Consider the following 22,254-nt stretch of genomic DNA (forward strand, 5'->3'; position numbering starts at 1 on the left):
TTTTTTTTTTTTTGTGAAAGCAATTTTAAATTATAGATATCAATCAAACAATTAAATGTATAGGCATATATACAAATGCATAAATAGGTAAGGTTATAAATCGAACTAAGTTTGGGGCTATATTTTCATACCTGTGTAACACAAAGCAACTTTTCGGTTATTACAGGATTCATCATTCCATTTTCCAGCATCTGCTTTTCTTCCAACATACATCTCAACACAGTCCTCATCCTTCCTCTTGTTGTTGGGTTCGCCAGTGGCCCAGTTTTTTGCTTCTTTGGTAAGCATTTTGTTGGTTCCCACCCAAGTCCACTGGTTGTTGATCTTACGGATGCCGATCCAGTAGTATGCACGGTTGAAAGGAAGAATCTCATTCAGATACTTAATTTCCTCTTGGTTTTGAATTGCCACCAAATCTGTATAATGAGTTTTACAATAATTTCTTGCCTCTTGATAAGTCATGTTGACTGAAGAGTAGAAATAAGACCAGCCGTGTACTCCAGAAAACATTGAAAAACCTATAATAAAGGGCAGAATATAAATGAATGGTTTACAGATATAGCCAAAATGATCTACATTATTTGATAATTGATAAAGAACACTGCATCATGTCCACAATGGCTTACCATAACTTAAGATGGAGAAATATAACAGAGCAGTCATTCTTCTGTTTGATTTGCGAAACTGTGCAGCAATAACCAGTGACAAAATTCTGTAAAAATAAATGTATCAGTTATTGCTGTAAAATATCTCAGTGCAGCTAAGCACTAAAAACTTAAAGGGATACTTAACCCAAATTTTTTCTTTAATGATTCAGATAGAGCATGCAATTTTAAGCAACTTTCTAAATTACTCCTATTATAATTTTTTATTTGTTCTCTTGCTATCTTTATTTCAAAAATTTAAAAGCAGGAATGTAAAACTTAGAAGTCGACCCATTTTTGGTTCAGAACCTGTGTTACGCTGGCTGATTAGTGGCTAAATGTAGATCATTTTCTTTTTATACTGGACGGTAAAGTCAAAATTAAACATTCATGATTCAGATTGAGCATGTCAATTTATATAACTTTCCAATTTATTTTTATTATCTAATTTGCTTTGTCCTCTTAGTATCCTTTGTTGCACCTAGGTAGGCTCGGGAACAAGACACAACTAAGATTTTAATCCACTCTCTCATCCTTTCCCACCTCAATTACTGCAACTCTGTCCTCTCTCATCTCCCCAGCTGCCACCAAGATCCTTTACAATCCATAATGAATGCCTCTGCCAGGCTCTTCTTCCTTACAAGTTGCTTTTCATCTGCTGCACCTCTTTGCCAATCCCTTCACTTTCTTCCTCTTGCCTCCAGGATTAAACACAAAATCCTCACTCTAACATACAAAGCCCTCAACTGCACCGCTCCCTCCTATATCTCAGACCCTGTCTCCAGTTACTCTCCCTTCCGTCTCCTTCACTCTCCTCATGACCTCCTACTCTCCTCCTCTCTTGTTACCTCCTCACACTACCACTTACAGGACTTCTCCAGAATGGCTCCCATCTTGTGGAACTCTCTGCTCCGCTCCACAAGACTTCCACTAGTTTTGAAAACATCAAGCGCTCCCTAAATACTCTACTGTTCAGGGATGCATACAACCTATACTAATCTTTCTTTATACCATTTCCTCTCCTCCATTGCTATCTCCTTGAACCCCTTAGCATGTAAGCCTAAGAGTCCAGCTGTTTGTAGATCACCTTCTTAAGAGCTGACTACAACAGTGCAACTCTTGGCAGAGCCCTCTACCCATTTGATCCCTATAATTGTTTTGTTGTATTCCGCCTATGTTTATAGCGCTGCTGAATCTGTTGGCACTCTATAAATAACCGATAATAATAATAATGAAAACGAAGCATATTTCAAAATAGAAGTAAAATGGAAAATTGTTTTAAATTGTATGCTCTATTTGAATCATGAAAGAAAAAAAAATGTTTTATGTCCCTTTAATTAGCAGCTAATATCAGCTAACTATAAAACCTGTTTTTTAAAAAGTTAGAAATGTTTCCTCTGCTAAACTGACTTTGCTTCTATACAAAGCACAACTCCAGTTTCATTTTCTTATCAAAACAACCTGTGTTCTTTTATCAATTTGTGTTAGTTTATAAGGGAAAATCAATTTAAAGAAAAAAATTAAATTTGAAAACTAAGGTAGCCATGCAAAATAATCACAATATAACAGTATCTTCTATTATCTGTACAAATTAATAAGTGTATTGCCAGATTAAGTAAATGAATGAAAAAGCTCTATTGATGTGCACATTACTATAAAGCATAGCTAAACAGTACTACAGACATTGCATTACTGAAATAAAATAAAAGGCAGTTAGCAAAATACATTAATACAATATAGTATCACAGTCAAATGAGAGTGTTTATTTAAAGCATTAATAAATTATAAAAGAATATACAGAATATAATGATTTATTAAAAAGGAGTTACTTACAGTTCTTTGAAGAAAAAAGATCTCAGAACAATAATTGTTAGCTGAAGTTTTAGGTGTAATCTTCTTCAAGAAGGAAATCCAAAATAGGGACTAAAGAGCTGTTTGCTTGACTCCTGGAGTCTGCTGGATACTTCATGTTACTGTCGCCGTCTTTTATACTCTATACTGCTGAGTTAGTGAGAAATTCCCCAATGACGTAGCTCATCTGCATAAAATAGTAGGATGTCCTTCTCTGGAAGTGAAGAAAGTCCTGGGAGAGACAGGAATTTTCCCTGAAATATCAGTATGGAAAAAGTCTACCCATTTAGATATCAGCAACCATTAACATAAATAGAAAACAAAATGATTTGTTTCATTAACCTTTTTCTATAATATTCCATAAACAGTAATGTAAAGCCCATACCAACAAAAAGCACTGTATTTAAATAAAGTCTAGAACATACATGTGGTTTATTTAAAATAGGCTAACATTTATATAATAAAAAAATCTATAATGTGCTTTATTACCCACCGTTAAAATGATCTCAGTTCCATTTTCAAATACAAACTAGGAATATTCCTTAAATTTAATTTCATTATATATATATGTGTATGTATGTGTGTGTGAGTGTGTGTGTGTGTGTATATGTGTGTGTATGTGTGTGAGTGTGTGTGTATGTATGTATGTATGTATGTATGAGTGTGTGTGTGTATGAGTGTATGTATGAGTGTGTGTGTGTATGAGTGTATGTATGAGTGTGTGTGTGTATGTATGAGTGTGTGTGTGTATGTGTATGTATGTGTGTGTGTGTGTGTGTATATGTGTGTGTATGTGTGTGAGTGTGTGTGTATGTATGTATGTATGTATGAGTGTGTGTGTGTATGAGTGTATGTATGAGTGTGTGTGTGTATGAGTGTATGTATGAGTGTGTGTGTGTATGTATGAGTGTGTGTGTATATGTATGAGTGTGTGTGTATGATTGTGTGTGTGTATGACTGTGTGTGTATGTGCGCATGAATGTGTGTGTGTTTATGTATGTATGAATGTGTTTGTGTATGTATGAGTGTGTGTGTATGTGCATATGTATGTATTAGTTTGTGTATGTATGAATGTGTGTATAATAATGCCGGTATTACGAGTCTTGGAAAAAGTGAGCGGTACACGCTCTCCTGTCAAGACTCCTACCGCATTTAAAAGTCAGTAGTTAAGAGTTTTATGGGCTAACGCCGTAACATAAAACTCTTAACTAAAGTGCTAAAAGTACACTAACACTCATAAACTACCTATTAACCCCTAAACCAAGCCCCCCCCCACATTACATAATAAATCTATTAACCCTTAAACTGCCATACTCCCGCCTTGCAAAAACTAGTTAAATATTATTAACCCCTAATCTGCCATCCCTAACATCGCCGACACCTACCTACATTTATTAACCCCTAATCTGCCGCCCCCAACGTCGCCGCTACTATATTAAATGTATTAACCCCTAAACCTAAGTCTAACCCTAACCCTAACACCCCCCTAACTAAATACTTAACTGTAAAATAAACCCTAAGATAGCTACAATATAACTAATAATTACATTGTAGCTATCTCAGGGTTTATTTTTATTTTACAGGCAACTTTGTATTTATTTAAACTAGGTACAATAGTTATTAAATAGTTATTAACTATTTAATAACTTCTTAGTTAAATTTACCTGTAAAATAAACCCTAACCTAAGTTACAATTACACCTAACACTACACTATAATTAAATTAATTACCTAAACTAGTTACAATTAATTACAATTAAATTAAATAAACTAAAGTACAAAAAAAAAACAATAAATTACAGAAAATAATAAAATAATTACAAGGATTTTAAACTAATTAAACCTAATCTAATCACCCTAATAAAATAAAAAGCCCCCCAAAATAAAAAAATCCCTACCCTTTACTAAATTACAAATAGCCCATAAAAGGGCCTTTTGCGGGGCATTGCCCCAAAGTAATCAGCTCTTTTACCTGTAAAAAGAAACACAATACGCCCTCCCAACATTACAACCCACCACCCACACACCAAACCCTACTCTAAAACCCACCCAATCCCCCCTTAATAAAACCTAACACTAACCCCTTGAAGATCACCCTACCTTGAGACGTCTTCACCCAACCGGGCAGAAGTGGTCCTCCAGACGGGCAGAAGTCTTCATCCGATCCGGGCAGAAGAGGACCTCCAGATGGCCAGAAGTCTTCATCCAGGCGGCATCTTCTATCTTCATCCATCCAGAGCGGAGCGGGTCCATCTTCAAGCCATCCGACGCTCAGCATCCTCTTCCATCCAACGACTAACACTAAATTACGGTACCTTTAAGTGACGTCATCCAAAATGGCGTCCCTTCAATTCTGATTGGCCATCAGTATTTTATTTTGATTATTGAACTTAATTTGTATTTTAGAAAGTTAATTAGGGCTACATGTACTAAGCAGTAGATGCTGCTTTGGAGCAGTTGCAGTACAGGGTCATTCATTTTTTGTCTTGTCAAGTGGTCCTAGAGCTTCACATATGGAATAAAATGATTTGCTTTAAGTCCAGTGAGATTCTACCGCTACTATATATACTGTATATATATATATATATATATATATATATATATTATATATATATATATATATATATATAGGGCAATAGATCCAGCACTAGTAGAAATAACCAAAGTTCATTATAGGTAATAAAGTGCACGTCTGCCAGAGGGTCCTGTGTCACCTCTTACATATAAATCCAGAAGAGAAATGAGAAATGGCGCCTGCACTGTGTCATCATAGAAGGACAGCAACGTTTCGGGTCACATAGACACACAGGGGTGTCCTTCTATGATGACACCCCAATAAATATTTTCAACTTTTAAAGAAACAGTGCTGGCACCATTTGTCATTTATCTTCTATCTTCTGGATTTATATATATATATATATATCAGTATAATGGTATTCCAACTGTGTGTCATAATTAAGACTAGACTTTATCTTTCGATTGTATATAGTAGGTATAGTTAAAATATTTTAACTATTTAAATGTGTTTACTAGTTTTGACAATGTAGTCCTTTGCCATATTAAAACAACAAACTTTATGGTTGGTTACAATCTATTGTTTGATAATTACCGGCTAGTTAACAGATGCCAATGAGCTGTTTCTATGTCAATGCAATCACAATTCCCTTTCAGAAACCATTGTCTGCCAAAAACAAGCCAAGATGGGGATCAATCCCACCAATTCTCTCATTTCTGCTCAATCAAATCAAATATACTGGTTTATAAACAGTGGGACCAAATCATCTTTATAAAAGTCCTGTAGGACCAGGCTCAAAGACATAAGTATTAAAAAAGAGTTTGGCTTTTATTGTAAGTATAAACTGGAAATATTTAATAAATTAGGCATATCAAGGAACTGTTGTCATAACTAGATTTTTTATTAGGCAAAATAAGGATTTGTACAAGAGAGTTTACCTGCTGAGTGATACCAATCAGCCTAATGTCTATTACAGCCACCATGTCTAACCTTTACTGCATAGTACACTTAGGTCCCAATTATCAAAAACTCACCAGCATAGAGAAACATCACTCAAAAACTATGGGGTTTATTTATTATTCCATCACATCCAAATCTTTGCAGAGTGAGATAAACAGGTCTGAAGCTAAAATTTGCATTTCTAAAATTCTTTGAGGGGCCTTATAGTACCATTGAGACTTCTTAGATAACCTAGCCCATTGGTTTTCAAACCTGTTCTCAGGCCTTCCCAAGAGGTCAGGTTTTCAGGATTAGTGCAAAGTTAGGATGTGGGTGCACAAGGGGGTTGTAAGCCTCTCTCTAGGAACCTCCTCAAAAAGCTCCAAAAGGGTATAAGATAGAGATGTAGTGTGGGAGAGGGCGTTAGTTAGCTTAAACACCAAAATTCCAAACTATATACTGTAAAAAATACCTTATATATGATGCTGTCAACCTCTATTGTGAAAAAACTCTCATATGAAAAATCTAAATAGCACAATGTGTAAAAAAAAAAGATATATTATTTAAATAAGCACTAAGCTCAAGTGCTGATCTATACATATAAAATACAAATCTCTTTAGCATATGTAAAGTGCATGCAACTCAAAGTCCGTATTTAACCACCTTGCTTTAGAAAAGATAAAAAGTTCAATGTGTCCTTTTAAGGTACCATTGGCATAAAAACAATTGTGCTAAGATGCAATAAAGTGCTGAGTGAGCAGAGATTTTCTATACTCCCGGTGGTGAGTCTATTCAAGGCAAAACCCGAAGATATTGTGTCATTTGACGTCTCTGGAAATCACTGAAAATCGCTCAGCACTTTATTGCTTCTTAGCGCAATTGTTTTTATGCCAATGGTACCTTAAAGGACAAATTGAACCGTTTAGCTTTTCTAAAGCAAGGTGGTTAAATACTTTGAGTTGCATGCACTTTACATATGCTAAAGGGAGACGTTCCTGATTTTTATTCAATGTAGAGATTTGTATTTTCTATGTATAGATTAGCACTTGAGCTTATTAAAAGAATATATATTATTTTTACACATTGTGCTATTTTGATTTTTCATATGAGAGTTTTTCACAATATGGGTTGACAGCATCATATATAAGGTTTTTTTTTTTTATATAGTTTTGAATTTTGGTGTTTAAAATAACTAGCGCCCTCTCGCACACCACATCTGCAGGTTTTGAGGATTACCTTGGATGAGGGCAAATAAAATAACCGTTTACTAATCAGCTGATTATCTCACCTGTGTTTCACTACAGATATCCTCAAAATCTGGCCTGTTTAGGAAACCTGAGGACAAGTTTGAAAACCAGTGAGTTAGCCAGACAAAAGAGCTTTAGGGAATCAAGCCCTCAGAGACAGCCGACTTACAGTCTGTTCTATATAGAGAAATCTTTGTACAGACTCAATGAAGTGGTGATGATATTACTGGAAAAAACATGCATGGAATTAGTAATCTGTGTCCAGATACACAACAAATGTATATTTGTCTCTGACTGATACATTCTTCTAAGTCCCAGGGCAGTAATTTGGTTTCATAATAGGCTAAAAAAAAAAAAAAAAGGACAATACAACTTTAGAATTCAAAAGAAATTGTACTGAATTGTTTTCTATGTAACAAAATCCAAATAACATAACTGGAAAAAAACAAATTTGTATCCTAAGTGCAACAACGTACTATTGTATGAGTAAGACCCATAATGACACAGTGTTGCCCAAATGTCTTTTTAATGAAATCACAATAAAATAAATATTTTTTTTCCTTTTGAGTGTAGAACACTTTTTTTGGTTCAACTATAAACTGAAATCACAGTTTTTAAATGTTTTCCATTCATCACAAACAATCTTCTAGACCAGCACATAGAGATCTGTCTGCTTTGTGGAGTTGTTTTAAACAAACCTAGGGTTAGTAACAAAATAGTCAGGGTCCATTTACTATGTAGATCTGTTTCTCAATCTACTGGTTTATAAAAGTGGTGCTGTTCAACATATTTTCTTGCAAAACACACTTACAGGGGGAAGCAAGTACTTATAAGCAGTTTGCTTATTAACAGAAGAGAAAATAAGAGTTCAGACAATGTAGGAGCCACTTACAATTGTTCTCAAAAGTCCAACTTCCTTTTTTCAAGATGCTCTGCTTTTTTCTACTTACTGGCAAACTTCTGAATTCCTCATGGGAGACTGTGAAGTGAAATAAAATGTGGTCATTACTAGCATAATGAATTTTGTGTCATACACTGGCTCTGCTTGACTCCAAAGGTGCACTGAGCCAAACTGAACGACTGTATGACACATGAGAAATGTGCATAATGCGGTGATATAAAACCATCATGATGGTAAATTACATGTGAGAATCTTATAAACACACATGTGGTAGACATTTTGGGACCAATGCATCAAGCCCCGAAGCTTGATGCAGCTGTTTCCACGCAAACCTTCAGGCTCATCAGAAACAGGAATTAAGAAGCAACAGATCATGTCCGTCCGCACTTTCTAAAATCGGCCCCATAATATCATTTTAGTTGAAAGCCCAGTGATAAACAAGAAACTGTAAGACAATAAGGCAAGACATGACACATTTGTCAATGCATTTTCTCATAGCTTCACTTTAAAGTTAATTATCTTTTACTTTTTGTGTGAAAAAATACTTTTAACGTGTTTAACTGCTGCTACTTCATATACATGACAGAAAATGTTTCAGATCTATGTCCTTTTTTTGCTAAACCTATTACATACTGTATTTCAGCCCTAGGGATTTAGCCATTTATTTCTGACTAATATCTTAGAAGTAAAATGTGTTGGATATATTACTTGTACTCTGCAAGCATTAGCTATGCTTAGGCGTTTATAACTTTGTTCTGAAAAAAAAATCGGACTTGTTTTGGACTGCTGTACACTGACGGCGAGATTACAATTAGCGCACTAACGGGTAGATTACGAGTTTTGTGGTAAGCTAAAAAAAGCAGCGTTAACAGGTGCTAACACTGCTTTTTTACTACCGCTGTTATTACGAGTTTTGCAGGTATAGGGGCACCGCACACTTTTTTGGCCTTACCACAAAACGACTTACGTAAACTTCGTAAAGTCTTTTTTCTATGGGACTTCCATAGCGCTGGTATTACAAGTCTGTCCTGGGAGGCCAAAAAGTGAGCGGTACACTCTATCCTGTCAAGATTCCTAACGCATTTGAAAGTCAGTATTTATGAGTTTTATGGTACAACGCCGTAACATAAAACTCATAACTAAAGTGCTAAAAAGCAAAGAAACACCCATAAACTGCCTATAATAACATTTTTAACCCCTAATCTGCTGCTCCGGACATTGCCGCCACTATAATAAACATATTAACCCCTAAACCACCGCACTCCCGCCTCGCAAACACTAGTTATATATTATTAACCCCTAATCTGCCACCCCTAACATCGCCACCACCTACATTATACTTATTAACCCCTAATCTTCTTACGTAACGTAAACTTCGTAAAGTCTTTTTTCTATGGGACTTCCATAGCGCTGGTATTACAAGTCTGTCCTGGGAGGCCAAAAAGTGAGCGGTACACTCTATCCTGTCAAGATTCCTAACGCATTTGAAAGTCAGTATTTATGAGTTTTATGGTACAACGCCGTAACATAAAACTCATAACTAAAGTGCTAAAAAGCAAAGAAACACCCATAAACTGCCTATAATAACATTTTTAACCCCTAATCTGCTGCTCCGGACATTGCCGCCACTATAATAAACATATTAACCCCTAAACCACCGCACTCCCGCCTCGCAAACACTAGTTATATATTATTAACCCCTAATCTGCCACCCCTAACATCGCCACCACCTACATTATACTTATTAACCCCTAATCTTCTGCTCCGGACATCACCGCAACCTACATTATATTTATTAACCCCAAATCTGCCGCCCCCAACATCGCGGTAACCTACCTACACTTATTAACCCCTAATCTGCCGCCCCCAACGTCGCCACCACTATACTAAATGTATTAACCCCTAAATCTAAGTCTAACCCTAACCCCAACACCTCCTAACTTAAAAATAATTTAAATAAATCGAAATAAAATTACTATCATTACCTAAATAATTACTATTTAAAACTAAATACCTACCTATAAAATAAACCCTAAGCTAGCTACAATATAACTAAAAGTTACATTGTATCTAGCTTAGGGTTTATTTTTATTTTACAGGCAAGTTTGTATTTATTTTAACTGATAGAATAGTTATTAAATAGTTATTAACTATTTAATAACTACCTAGCTAAAATAAATACAAAAGTACCTGTAAAATAAAACCTAACCTAAGTTACAATAACACTTAACACTACACTATAATTAAATGAATTAACTACATTAAATACAATTAAATAAATTAAATTAAATTAGCTAAAGTACAAAAAAACCAAAACACTAAATTACAGAAAATAATAAACAAATTACAAGATATTTAAACTAATCACACCTATTCTAATAGCCCTATCAAAATAAAAAAGCCCCCCCCCCAAAATAAAAAAAAACCCTAGCCTAAACTAAACTACCAATTGCCCCAAAGTATTCAGCTCTTTTACCTGTAAAAAAAAAATACAAACACCCTGCAACAGTAAAACCCACCACCCACACAACCAACCCTCCAAATAAAAGCCTAACTAAAAAACCTAAGCTCCCCATTGCCTTGAAAAGGGCATTTGGATGGGTATTGCCCTTATAAGGGCAGTTAGCTCTTTTGCGGCCCAAAATCTAATCTAAAAAATAAAACCCACCCAATACACCCTTAAAAAAATAGAATAGAATTCTATCAGCCAATCAGAATTAAGGTAGAAAAAATCCTATTGGCTGATGCAATCAGCCAATAGGATTGAAGTTCAATCCTATTGGCTGATTCAATCAGCCAATAGGATTGAGCTCGCATTCTATTGGCTGATTGGAACAGTCAATAGAATGCCAGCTCCATCCTATTGGCTGATTGGATCAGTCAATAGGATTAAACTTCAAAAAATAGAATAGAATTCTATCAGCCAATCAGAATTAAGGTAGTAAAAATCCTATTGGCTGATGCAATCAGCCAATAGGATTTTTACTACCTTAATTCTGATTGGCTGATAGAATTCTATCAGCCAATCGGAGTCTAAGAAACGCCATCTTGGATGACGTCACTTAAAGGAACCGTCATTCAGTAAGAAGACTCCGGATGAAGAGGATGCTCCGCATTGGATGGATGAAGATAGAAGATGCCGTCTGGATGAAGACTGCTGCCCGTCTGGAGAACCGCTTCTCCCGGCTTGGATGAAGACTTCTCCCGGCTTTGTTGAGGACTTTGGCCCGGTTAGATGAAGACTTCTGCCGCTTCCTTGAGGATGGATGTCTGGTCTTTAAAACAGTAAGTCGATCTTCAGGGGGTTAGTGTTATTTTTTTTTAAGGGTGTATTGGGTGGGTTTTAATTTTTAGATTAGGGTTTAAGGGCAATGCCCATCAAAATGCCCTTTTCAGGGCAATGGGGGGCTTAGGTTTTTTAGATAGAATTTTATTTGGAGGGTTGGTTATGTGGGTGGTGGGTTTTACTGTTGGGGGGGGTTTGTATTTCTTTTTTACAGGTAAAAGAGCTGATTACTTTGGGGCAATGCCCCGCAAAAGGACTTTTAAAGACTATTTGTAGTTTATTGTAGGCTAGGGTTTTTTTATTTTGGGGGGGCTTTTTATTTTGATAGGGCTCTTAGATTAGGTGTAATTAGTTTAAATATCTTGTAATTTGTTTTTTATTTTCTGTAATTTAGTAGGGGGTATTTTGTGATTTAGATAATTTAATTTAATTGTTTTTAATTTAGTTAATTTAGTTAATTGTAGGGTTAGGTTAGGTGTTAGTGTAACATAGGTTAGGTTTTATTTTACAGGTAAATTTGTATTTATTTTAGCTAGGTAGTTGGTAAATAGTTAATAACTATTTAGTAACTATTCTACCTAGTTAAAATAAATACAAACTTGCCTGTAAAATAAAAATAAACCCTAAGATAGATACAATGTAACTATTAGTTATATTGTAGCTAGCTTAGGGTTTATTTTTTAGGTAAGTATTTATTTTTAAATAGGAATTATTTAGTTAATGATAGTAATTTTATTTAGATTTATTTAAATTATATTTAAGTTAGGGGGTGTTAGGGTTAGACTTAGGTTTAGGGGTTAATAAATTTATAATAGTGGCGGCGACTTTGGGGGCGGTAGATTAGGGATTAATAAGTGTAGGTAGGTGGCGACTATATCGGGGGCAGCAGATTAGGGTTAATAAAAATAATGTAGGTGGCGGCGATGTTGGGGGCAGCAGATTAGTGGTTCATAAGTATAATGTACGTGGTGGTGATGTCCGGAGCGGCAGATTAGGGGTTAATAAGTATAATGTAGGTGTCGGCGATGTCGGGGGCGGCAGATTAGGGGTTAATAAGTGTAAGATTAGGGGTGTTTAGACTCGGGATTCACGTTAGGGTGTTAGGTGTAAACATAAATTTTATTTCCCCATAGGAATCAATGGGGCTGCATTACTGAGTTTTACGCTGCTTTTTTGCAGGTGTTAGCCTTTTTTTCAGCTTACTTTCCTTGTTAATTCCTATGGGGAAATCGTGCACGAGCACGATACACCAGCTCACCTCTGACTTAAGCAGCGCTGGTATTGAAGTGAAATGTGGAGCTAAATTTTGCTCTACGCTCACTTTTTGTCTTTTAACGCCGGGTTTGTAAAAACCGGTAATACCAGCGCTGTAGGTAAGTGAGCGGTGAGAATAAACTGCTCGTTAGAACCGCACCCCTGTTACCGCAAAACTGGTAATCTACCCGTATATATATGGGTTAGCGTGTATATTAAAAGTTGAAAGTAAAAAGTTAGCACAAGAGGAAAACCCGATGCGTGCTAACTTCGATTTCGGATATCCCAATAGACTTCAATGGAGTGCGCCTAAAAAAAATAAATTTATAGATTGCACGCTATCCCGGAGGTAGTAAAGAATATTTCACATTCCAATGTTCTTTGCATTGAAGAAAATTTTATTTTTATTTTTATATATATAGATATACTAGGCGATAAGCCTGCCCAGAGGCTTAAAAGGGCTTTTGTAGGGCATTGCCCTAAGTTAAACAGCTCTTTTACCTAAACAAATGACCAATTGCCTCCTAACAGTAAAAACTCTGCACCCATCAAACCCCCCAAAATAAAAAAACTAACACTAAAAAATTTTTAAACTACCCATTGCCCCTAAAGGGGCATTTGTATGGGCATTGCCCTTAAAAGGGCATTCAGCTCTTTTCAAGCCCATTAAATCCCTAATCTTAAAAAAAAAAAAGAACAAAAATAAAAAAAAATCCTAACACTAAGCCCCAAATAGGTACTCACCGTTCCTGAAGTACAGCGGAGAAGGTCTTCTTCCAGGTGGCTCCATCATCTTCTATCTTCACTTGGAGCACAGGCCGCGTGGAGCGGAGGTGTGGAGCTGTGGATCCTCAGTGGCGGTCCTCACCAGTGGTGCGGAGGTGCGGAGCTGTCTTCCCTGATGCGTGGATCCTCAGCTGCTGTCCTCAACGGCGTCAGCCGTTCTAAATAATCTAAAGAATACATGTATATTTTTTTGTATAATAAGTTTTAATAATATTTATTAATATGTTTTAATATTTTATATTTAATATTTCAAGAACGCGCATTAAAGTTAGCAATTCTTCATGTGCGCCAACCCAACTCTGTTAGACCTAAATCGCAAAACCCAATGCACGTTATGCATATTTTACATTCCTATGTTATTCACAGAGAAAAAAAAATATCCCTTTTTATTATCAAATATATGTTTCTATATATATCTGATAAGGTTAATGTAAAATAAATATCTATACCTAAATATAAATATATATAGAAATATGTATTTACAATAAAAAGTACATTGTTCCATAAGTGAAGACCATTGGAATTTTAAATATGTACAATACATATATAAAGGAAGGGACATATAAATACTTAAATACATATATACACACATCTATATATATATATATATATATATATATATATATATATATATATATATATATATATATAAAACATGGAAGGGAACTGCACTCCAAGACCGGATCAGGTACACATCCTGTGACTCAGCAACATCCAGCCCTGGGTGCTAAATACACTCCAAAAAAGCTGTGATGTCACCAGAGCCACAGGCAGTTAACCCCAGTCCGGAATGGGTGCAAGAAACAAGGGGGATTACAAATAAAAAGTAATACAACACATAGAAACACCCATCACTCACCAGCTAGCTCACAGTTAAGATAAAATCACAACTGGAAAGGTTAGTCACCGCATCTGGCCAAATGGGAAAGCTCAGGCACCACGTCAAGGTCCTTTCCATTGCCTGAGTCCCTAACACAGCCACACCATCATGCAAGCTCACAAAGCCAAACAAACTGAGAACAAAGAAGGGGTGCATAGGTGGATGTAATCACCCATAGAAAATACAACACATGGAAGGGAACTGCACTCCAAGACCAGATCAGGTACACATCCTGTGACTCAGCAACATCCAGCCCTGGGTGCTAAATAGCATTCCAAAAAAGCTGTGATGTCACCAGAGCCACAGGCAGTTAACCCCAGTCCGGAATGGGTGCAAGAAACAAGAGGGATTACAAATAAAAAGTAATACAAGACATAGAAACACCCAGCACTCACCAGCTAACTCACAGTTAAGATAAAATCACAACTGGAAAGGTTAGTCACCGCATCTGGCCAAATGGGAAAGCTCAGGCACCACGTCAAGGTCCTTTCCATTGCCTGAGTCCCTAACACAGCCACACCATCATGCAAGCTCACAAAGCCAAACAAACTGAGAACAAAGAAGGGGTGCACAGGTGGATGTAATCACCCATAGAAAATACAAAACATGGAAGGGAACTGCACTCCAAGACCGGATCAGGTACACATCCTGTGACTCAGCAACATCCAGCCCTGGGTGCTAAATAGCACTCCAAAAAAGCTGTGATGTCACCAGAGCCACAGGCAGTTAACCCCAGTCCGGAATGGGTGCAAGAAACAAGGGGGATTACAAATAAAAAATAATACAACACATAGAAACACCCAGCACTCACCAGCTAGCTCACAGTTAAGATAAAATCACAAATGGAAAGGTTAGTCACCACATCTGGCCAAATGGGAAAGCTCAGGCACCACGTCAAGGTCCTTTCCATTGCCTGAGTCCCTAACACAGCCACACCATCATGCAAGCTCACAAAGCCAAACAAACTGAGAACAAAGAAGGAGTGCACAGGTGGATGTAATCACCCATAGAAAATACAAAACATGGAAGGGAACTGCACTCCAAGACCGGATCAGGTACACATCCTGTGACTCAGCAACATCCAGCCCTGGGTGCTAAATAGCACTCCAAAAAAGCTGTGATGTCACCAGAGCCACAGGCAGTTAACCCCAGTCTGGAATGGGTGCAAGAAACAAGGGGGATTACAAATAAAAAGTAATATCCCATTTGGCCAGATGCGGTGACTAACCTTTCCAGTTGTGATTTTATCTTAACTGTGAGCTAGCTGGTGAGTGCTGGGTGTTTCTATGTCTCATATATATATATATATATATATATATATATATATATATATATATGTATATATTTATATATATATATATATATATATATATATATATATATATATGTATATATTTATATATATATTCACCATATATTAATGCATACATACACATATTTAGACATGTCTAAGTATGCATATATATGCTAAAGCCCTTTGCAGCCCTTTTTTTTATCAAACAGCTTATACCATGAGCCCTTATAACTTTTTAAATGGACAGACTACTCCAGAATTTTTATTATTTAACCCCTTCATGACCAGACCACTTTTCAATTTTCTGACCGTTTGGGACCAAGGCTATTTTTACATTTCTGCTGTGTTTGTGTTCAGCTGTAATTTTCCTCTTACTCATTTACTGTACCCACATATATTATATACCGTTTTTCTCACCATTAAATGGAATTTCTAAAGATACCATTATTTTCATCGTATCTTATAATTTACTATAAAATAAATTAAAAAATATGATGAAAAAATGGAAAAAACACACTTTTTCTAACTTTGACCCCCAAAATCTGTTACACATCTGCAACCACCAAAAAACACCCATGCTAAAATTCTAATTTTTGTCCTGAGTTTAGAAATACCCAATGTTTACATGTTCTTTGCTTTTTTTTTTTTTAAGTTATAGGGCAATAAGTACAAGTAGCACTTTGCTATTTCCAAACTATTTTTTTTTTTTTCAAAATTAGCGCTAGTTACATTGGAACACTGATATCTGTCAGGAATCCCTGAATATTCCTTGACATGTATATATTTTTTTTAGTAGACAACCCAAAGTATTGATCTAGGCCCATTTTGGTATATTTCATGCCACCATTTCACCGTCAAATGCGATCGAATAAAAAAATCGTTAACCTTTTCACAAACTTTTTCACAAACTTTAGGTTTCTCACTGAAATTATTTGCAAACAGCTTCTGCAATTATGGCACAAATGATTGTAAATGCTTCTCTGAGATCCCCTTTGTTCACAAATAGCAGACATATATGGCTTTGGGGTTGTTTTTTGGTAATTAGAAGGCCGCTAAATGCCACTGCGCACCACGTGCATTATAACCAGCAGTGAAGGGGTTAATTAGGGAGCTTGTAGGAAGCTTGTAGGGTTAATTGTAGCTTTAGTGTAGTGTAGTAAACAACCCAAAGTATTGATCTAGGCCCATTTTGGTATATTTCATGCCACCATTTCACTGCCAAATGCCATCAAATAAAATATTTTTTCACTTTTTCACAAACTTTAGGTTTCACACTGAACTTATTTACAAACAGCTTCTGCAATCATGGCAAAAATTATTGTAAATGCTTCTCTGGGATCCCCTTTGTTCAGAAATAGCAGACATATATGGCTTTAGCATTGCTTTTTGGTAATTAGAAGGACGCTATATGCTGCTGCGCACCACACTTGTATTTTGCCCAGCAGTGACGGGGTTAATTAGGTAGCTTGTAGGGAGCTTGAAGGGTTAATTTTAGCTTTAGTGTAGAGATCAGCCTCCCACCTGACACATCCCACCCCCTGATCCCTCCCAAACAGCTCTCTTCCCTCCCCCACCCCACAATTGTCCCTGCCATCTTAAGTACTGGCAGAAAGTCTGCCAGTATAAAAAAAAAAGTTTGTGTTGTTTTTTTTTTTTAAATTATATTTTTTCTGCAGTGTAGGATGCCCCCTTACCACCCAATCTCCCTGAGCCCCCCCCAAACAGCTCTCTAACCCTCCCCCTCTCACTATTTAGTACCATTTGGGGTACTGGCAGCTTTCTGCTAGTACCCACTTTTCAAAATAATGTGCCCATTCAATAAATAAATATATTTTTTCTGCAGTGTAGCTGCCCCCCTCAATACCCCCCACCCCCTCCCCCTCCCAGATCCCTTTTTTAAAACATAATTTCCCCCTCCCTCTCCTAACACCTGCTCCCATCAAGACTTCAACGCACATAAGTGCAGCTCTCTCTGCATCAGTGTGCCAAAAAAGGTATTGCTGTGATGCCTCAACATTGAGGCATCATAGCAATACCTTGAAACCCCTGAGGACGTCCTTGGTCGTTAAGGGTATTTTTTTGTAGGGCGTTCCTGGCACGTCCTCGGTCGTGAAGGGGTTAAAAAGATAGATAAACCCTTTATTACCCATTAACAATTTTGGAATAACCAACATGGTTAAATTAATAAACATGTTAACCCCAGTGATTACCTTGTATCTAAGCCTCTGCAGACTGCCCCTTTATTTCAGTTCGTTTGACAGACTTGCATTATAGCCAATCAGTGCCCTCTAATAAGTAACTCCATGGGCGTGAGCACAATGTTATCTATATGGCACACCAGAACTAAGACCCTCTATCTGTGAAAAACTGTCAAATGCATTCATATAAGAGACGACTTACTTCAAGGGCTTAGAAATTAGCATATGAGCCTACCTACGTTTAGCTTTCAATAAAGCATACCAAGAGAACAAAAACAAATGTGATGATAAAAGTAAATTGGAAAGTTGTTTAAAATTACATGCCTTATCTAAATCATGAAAGTTTAATTTTGACTAGACTTCCCCTTTAAATAATTTATATCAGGCAAGTCTTTAAATGAGTGTATCTGTACTTTTAAGTGCATTTATTTTTTTCTTCCCCTACCCTTTACGCAAGCTCTCAAGTCGCACTAAACCGATGAGCAGAAAAACCAATTGCGCTTGAGTAAAAAAGGAAAAAGCTTTCATTCTATTGGCTGATTTTAATTTGAAAATTCAAATCAGCCAATAGGAATACAAGTTACCCCCATATAAAAGGGGTACCTTGCATTCACTATTCAGTGTGCGGCTGGAGACCGCATGAAGAGGACCTCTTTGTTGAAGGACAGAAGAGGACCACCAACGTCTCCGCTGCCATCACCGCCAACACTGGGATGAAGATAGTAGATAGACCGCAGCCGAAGATGGACCCTCAATGAAGATGGATGAAGATGGAGTGCCACCAGGATGAAGATGGAGCGCTGCCCATCATCATCGGTGAGTACCAACTTTGGGGTTGGGCTTAGGTTTTTGTTTAATTTTGGGGGTGTTTACATTAGATTAGTATTTTTTTCTTTTTTGGCGGGGCAGCAAAAGAGAAGAAAACAGCGCATCCGCGACTCACAGCTTCTGATTATAAAATAACATAAAACTCAAGACAAAATTGCACTTACAGGATTTAAAAGAAATATAGTCACATAAAGGCCAGCTCTCTGTGAGAATCCTCTCCCCTGTAGATGCCCTGAATGCCGACCCACGGCTCCAGTTACCACTTGGGAAATCTCAACAGCTGGAGTGTCCTTAACAGGTGTAAGCATCCAGGCTTCTACCGTGATAAACTTCTCCTATGCGTTTCGTCCGTGCACAAACGGACTTTCTCAAGGACTTGTTGAATTATTGAATGCCTGGGACGCCCGCTCTGATATTTTTAAATATTCTGTTAAACCCGCCTTTTGTGATATAGCCACATACGTCAGTCATTAGTTAGGATGGAGTATCGGGTTTGAGTTACAACATTTTTTGGAAACATCTATAAACATTTGTTGCGAAACAGTAAATTTGAAACAGTAAGTTTAACATAGCAGCCGTTGACATCATCAAATTACCAGTTACAAATATATGCAAATTTCATAGCAATTGTAAATATAATGTGAATACATTTGTTAAAAACTCATGACAGATACCACAGTCGGTAGTTGATCAATTGTGGAAATATCTAAGTAAGGTGTTAACGCACATTTCATAGCAATTGTGGATATAGATTCATTAAAAGTAACTGTCTATTGCACATTCTATCGTATTACAAATGCGGACATAAATGGTATCACTAAATTTGTTAAAAAACACACACACACATAGGACAACTATTAAAGTCAGTAATCTATCAATTTTTAATATACCAATGGGAGAAATGTATACCTAACTTGATTGTTAAAAACTAATTTCATTTGTGCTAATATATGAATAAATATACTTTTAAAATATATTTAAAACATTTATTTTAAAGGAAGCAGCTCTAGGAGAAATACTATAATTTAGATCAAATCGAATTTAAAATACAATATACGAAATACAATAGAAAAAATGAATGATGATTTCATTTTCCCACATATGTAGAAAAAAAACCACACCCATTTTTCTTAACGAACCTTATTTTCCTTAGAGAGCCTAATACAGTACTGTTGATTAGTACTTGTTAGAGATCAATCAAAATTGATTTAATTCATAAAAGATTGAAGGTCAAGGTCTATGTTTAACCCTTTGGGCTCTAAGCATTCTAAACAGTGAATTCACTTGGTTTCACATTTTCTTAATAAAAGAAGTCTTCTGTTTTCACATGGACCTGGTGCAATTTGCTCCAGAGCACTAATAGTAAGTCCTGTGTGGTCTTTACCGTGTTTAATGTTAAAATGCTTTGAAACACTATGTTTATCAAACACTATCTTGATATTCTCTATGTGTTCATACCATCTTCTTTTTATACTTCTTTTCGTGCGGCCTACATACATTTTGCCACATTTACACAATAGCTGATAAACTACATGTGTTGCTTGACAGTTTCCTCTGAAATCTATTTTGAATGTTTTAAAGCCATCCCAATTCTTTACCTCATTACCCTTAATGACATTACCGCACATAACGCACCCTTTCCTTCCACATCTATATGTTCCTGCTTGTACTTTTAACCAGTTTGATGTGATCCTTGGGTTTGCTTTTTTGGATTTCAATCTTGAGGGAACTATTAGGTTTTTTAGGTTCTTGTTTTTCCTAAATATTATATGTGGGGGTCTCCCCTATATTATCCTTTAGTATGGGGTTATTAAGCAAAATATCCCAATGTTTTTTCAAAATTGATTTGGTGACTTTTGCACCTTCGCTGTATGTGGTTATGAACTTGGCTTGGCTATTGTAGTCATTATTCTTAGTTTTTACTTTTTTAGAGTGTATGATTTCTGTTCTTGGGATGTCAAGACATTTGTTTTTTGCTTCATCTATTAGACTGACATCATATCCTTTCTGTATGAGTTTATTCCTTAATATATTGGCCTCTATATTATAATCTTCCACATAGGTACAATTTATCCAAAGTCTTCTAAATTGGCCATATGGTATATTTTCTTTCCAGTTCTTCATATGGCCACTATAAGAAACCATTTCTATCAGACGGCTTTCTACAGTTTATTTACAGCTATTTTGTTCTCACTCGTGAAAAAGGTAACATCCAGGAAATATAGTTTATCATCACTAACATTTTCAGTAAAAGTTAAAATAAAATTATTTTGATTCATATGTTCAACAAAAGTACTAGCTTCATCTTTAGTCCATCTCCATACAATTAAAATGTTGTCTATGTACCTAAAGTATCTCCATAGCTTGGACTCAAATGGATTATTATTCCATAAATATCTATATATCTATATAAATCAAATGAGGTATTTTTTAATTTAAGGGTCAATTGCTGCTATTATTGTTATTATTGATTTTATAAATGTACCCATATCCTTTTACCCACAATTATAATGAAATGAGTATACATTTCTCCAATTGGTATATTAGAAATTGGTAGATTACTGCCTTTAATAGTTGTCCTATGTGTGTGTGTTTTTTTAACAAATGTAGTGATACCATTTATAACCGTATTTGTAATACGATGAATTGCTGCTATGAAATGTGCGTTGTTTCCTTGCATTTGCAATACAATAGCATGTGCAATAGACAATTACTTCTATTGAATGTGCTAATATTCTCTATATCTACAATTGCTATGAAATGTGCATTGACTCTTTACTTAGATATTCCCGTAATTGATCAACTACTGACTGTGGTATCTGTCATGAGTTTTTAACAAATTTATTCAAATTATATTTACAATTGCTATGAAATTTGCATATATTTCTAACTGGTAATTTGATGATGTCAACGGCTGCTATGTTAAACTTTGGTTAGCGTGGCATGAAGTGGATCGGGTAAGCTCCCTCTCCAGTGGGCAAAAGAGAACTATTAACCCTTGAACATTTTTTTCAAGGAAATAAATACCGACAAATTTTCTCAGTATTTATTCATTTTCTTAAATTTTTGGTGCATTCATTCAGATATTCATTTCGTTAAAACAAAAAAAAATCTGATTATAGTTACAAATGTTTATTCGCACAAAAACATAAAGCCATATACTGATTTTTTAACCTAAGGCTGACCTTTTTAGTATGTCTTTATATCATATATGATAAAATATTAATTTAAGACATATAAACATTAAACACTTTGAGATGGTAATATAAAATGATAAATATCATATATATATATATATAAAAGTTTGCAATATGCTTTCATTATTTATGTTGTCACCTTTTCCTGTAATTCCATTCAGAAATTATGAGCTTTTAAGTTCCTGTTAAAAATGGAAGTGCAGAACACTGTTATATTCCACACACTCTAGTGACTTATTTATAACTGTCTTTAATGTAACCTACATTACAACATGGCAGCTCCCATTGCTTTATACACACTAAAACGTTCCCTCAATTTTGTCACTATTTAAACATCAAATGAAACTTTGAAAAAAAAATCTACATGTTATTCTCAAACTAATCTTTTCTTTGGATGCATCATTCTATCTAGCAATAATTTAGTGTTTATTGTCC

General features: G+C 35.8%; 1 protein-coding gene across 1 annotated transcript in view; it reads right to left on the bottom strand.

Moving 5' to 3' along the window:
• LOC128640713 (E-selectin-like) overlaps window positions 1-20,767 on the bottom strand; it is a 29,295-nt gene extending 8,528 nt beyond the window's left edge. Inside the window, exons 1-4 of the mRNA XM_053693140.1 lie at window positions 20,485-20,767; window positions 8,146-8,275; window positions 627-712; window positions 132-518 (exon numbers count right to left, since the gene is read on the bottom strand). Of these exons, the coding sequence (XP_053549115.1) occupies window positions 132-518; window positions 627-712; window positions 8,146-8,275; window positions 20,485-20,767 (886 nt within the window). The remainder of the gene's footprint in view (window positions 1-131; window positions 519-626; window positions 713-8,145; window positions 8,276-20,484) is intronic.
• Between the last annotated feature and the right edge of the window lie 1,487 nt (window positions 20,768-22,254).

This window comes from Bombina bombina, chromosome 10, assembly GCF_027579735.1.
Source record: "Bombina bombina isolate aBomBom1 chromosome 10, aBomBom1.pri, whole genome shotgun sequence".
Taxonomy (NCBI): Eukaryota; Metazoa; Chordata; class Amphibia; order Anura; family Bombinatoridae; genus Bombina; species Bombina bombina.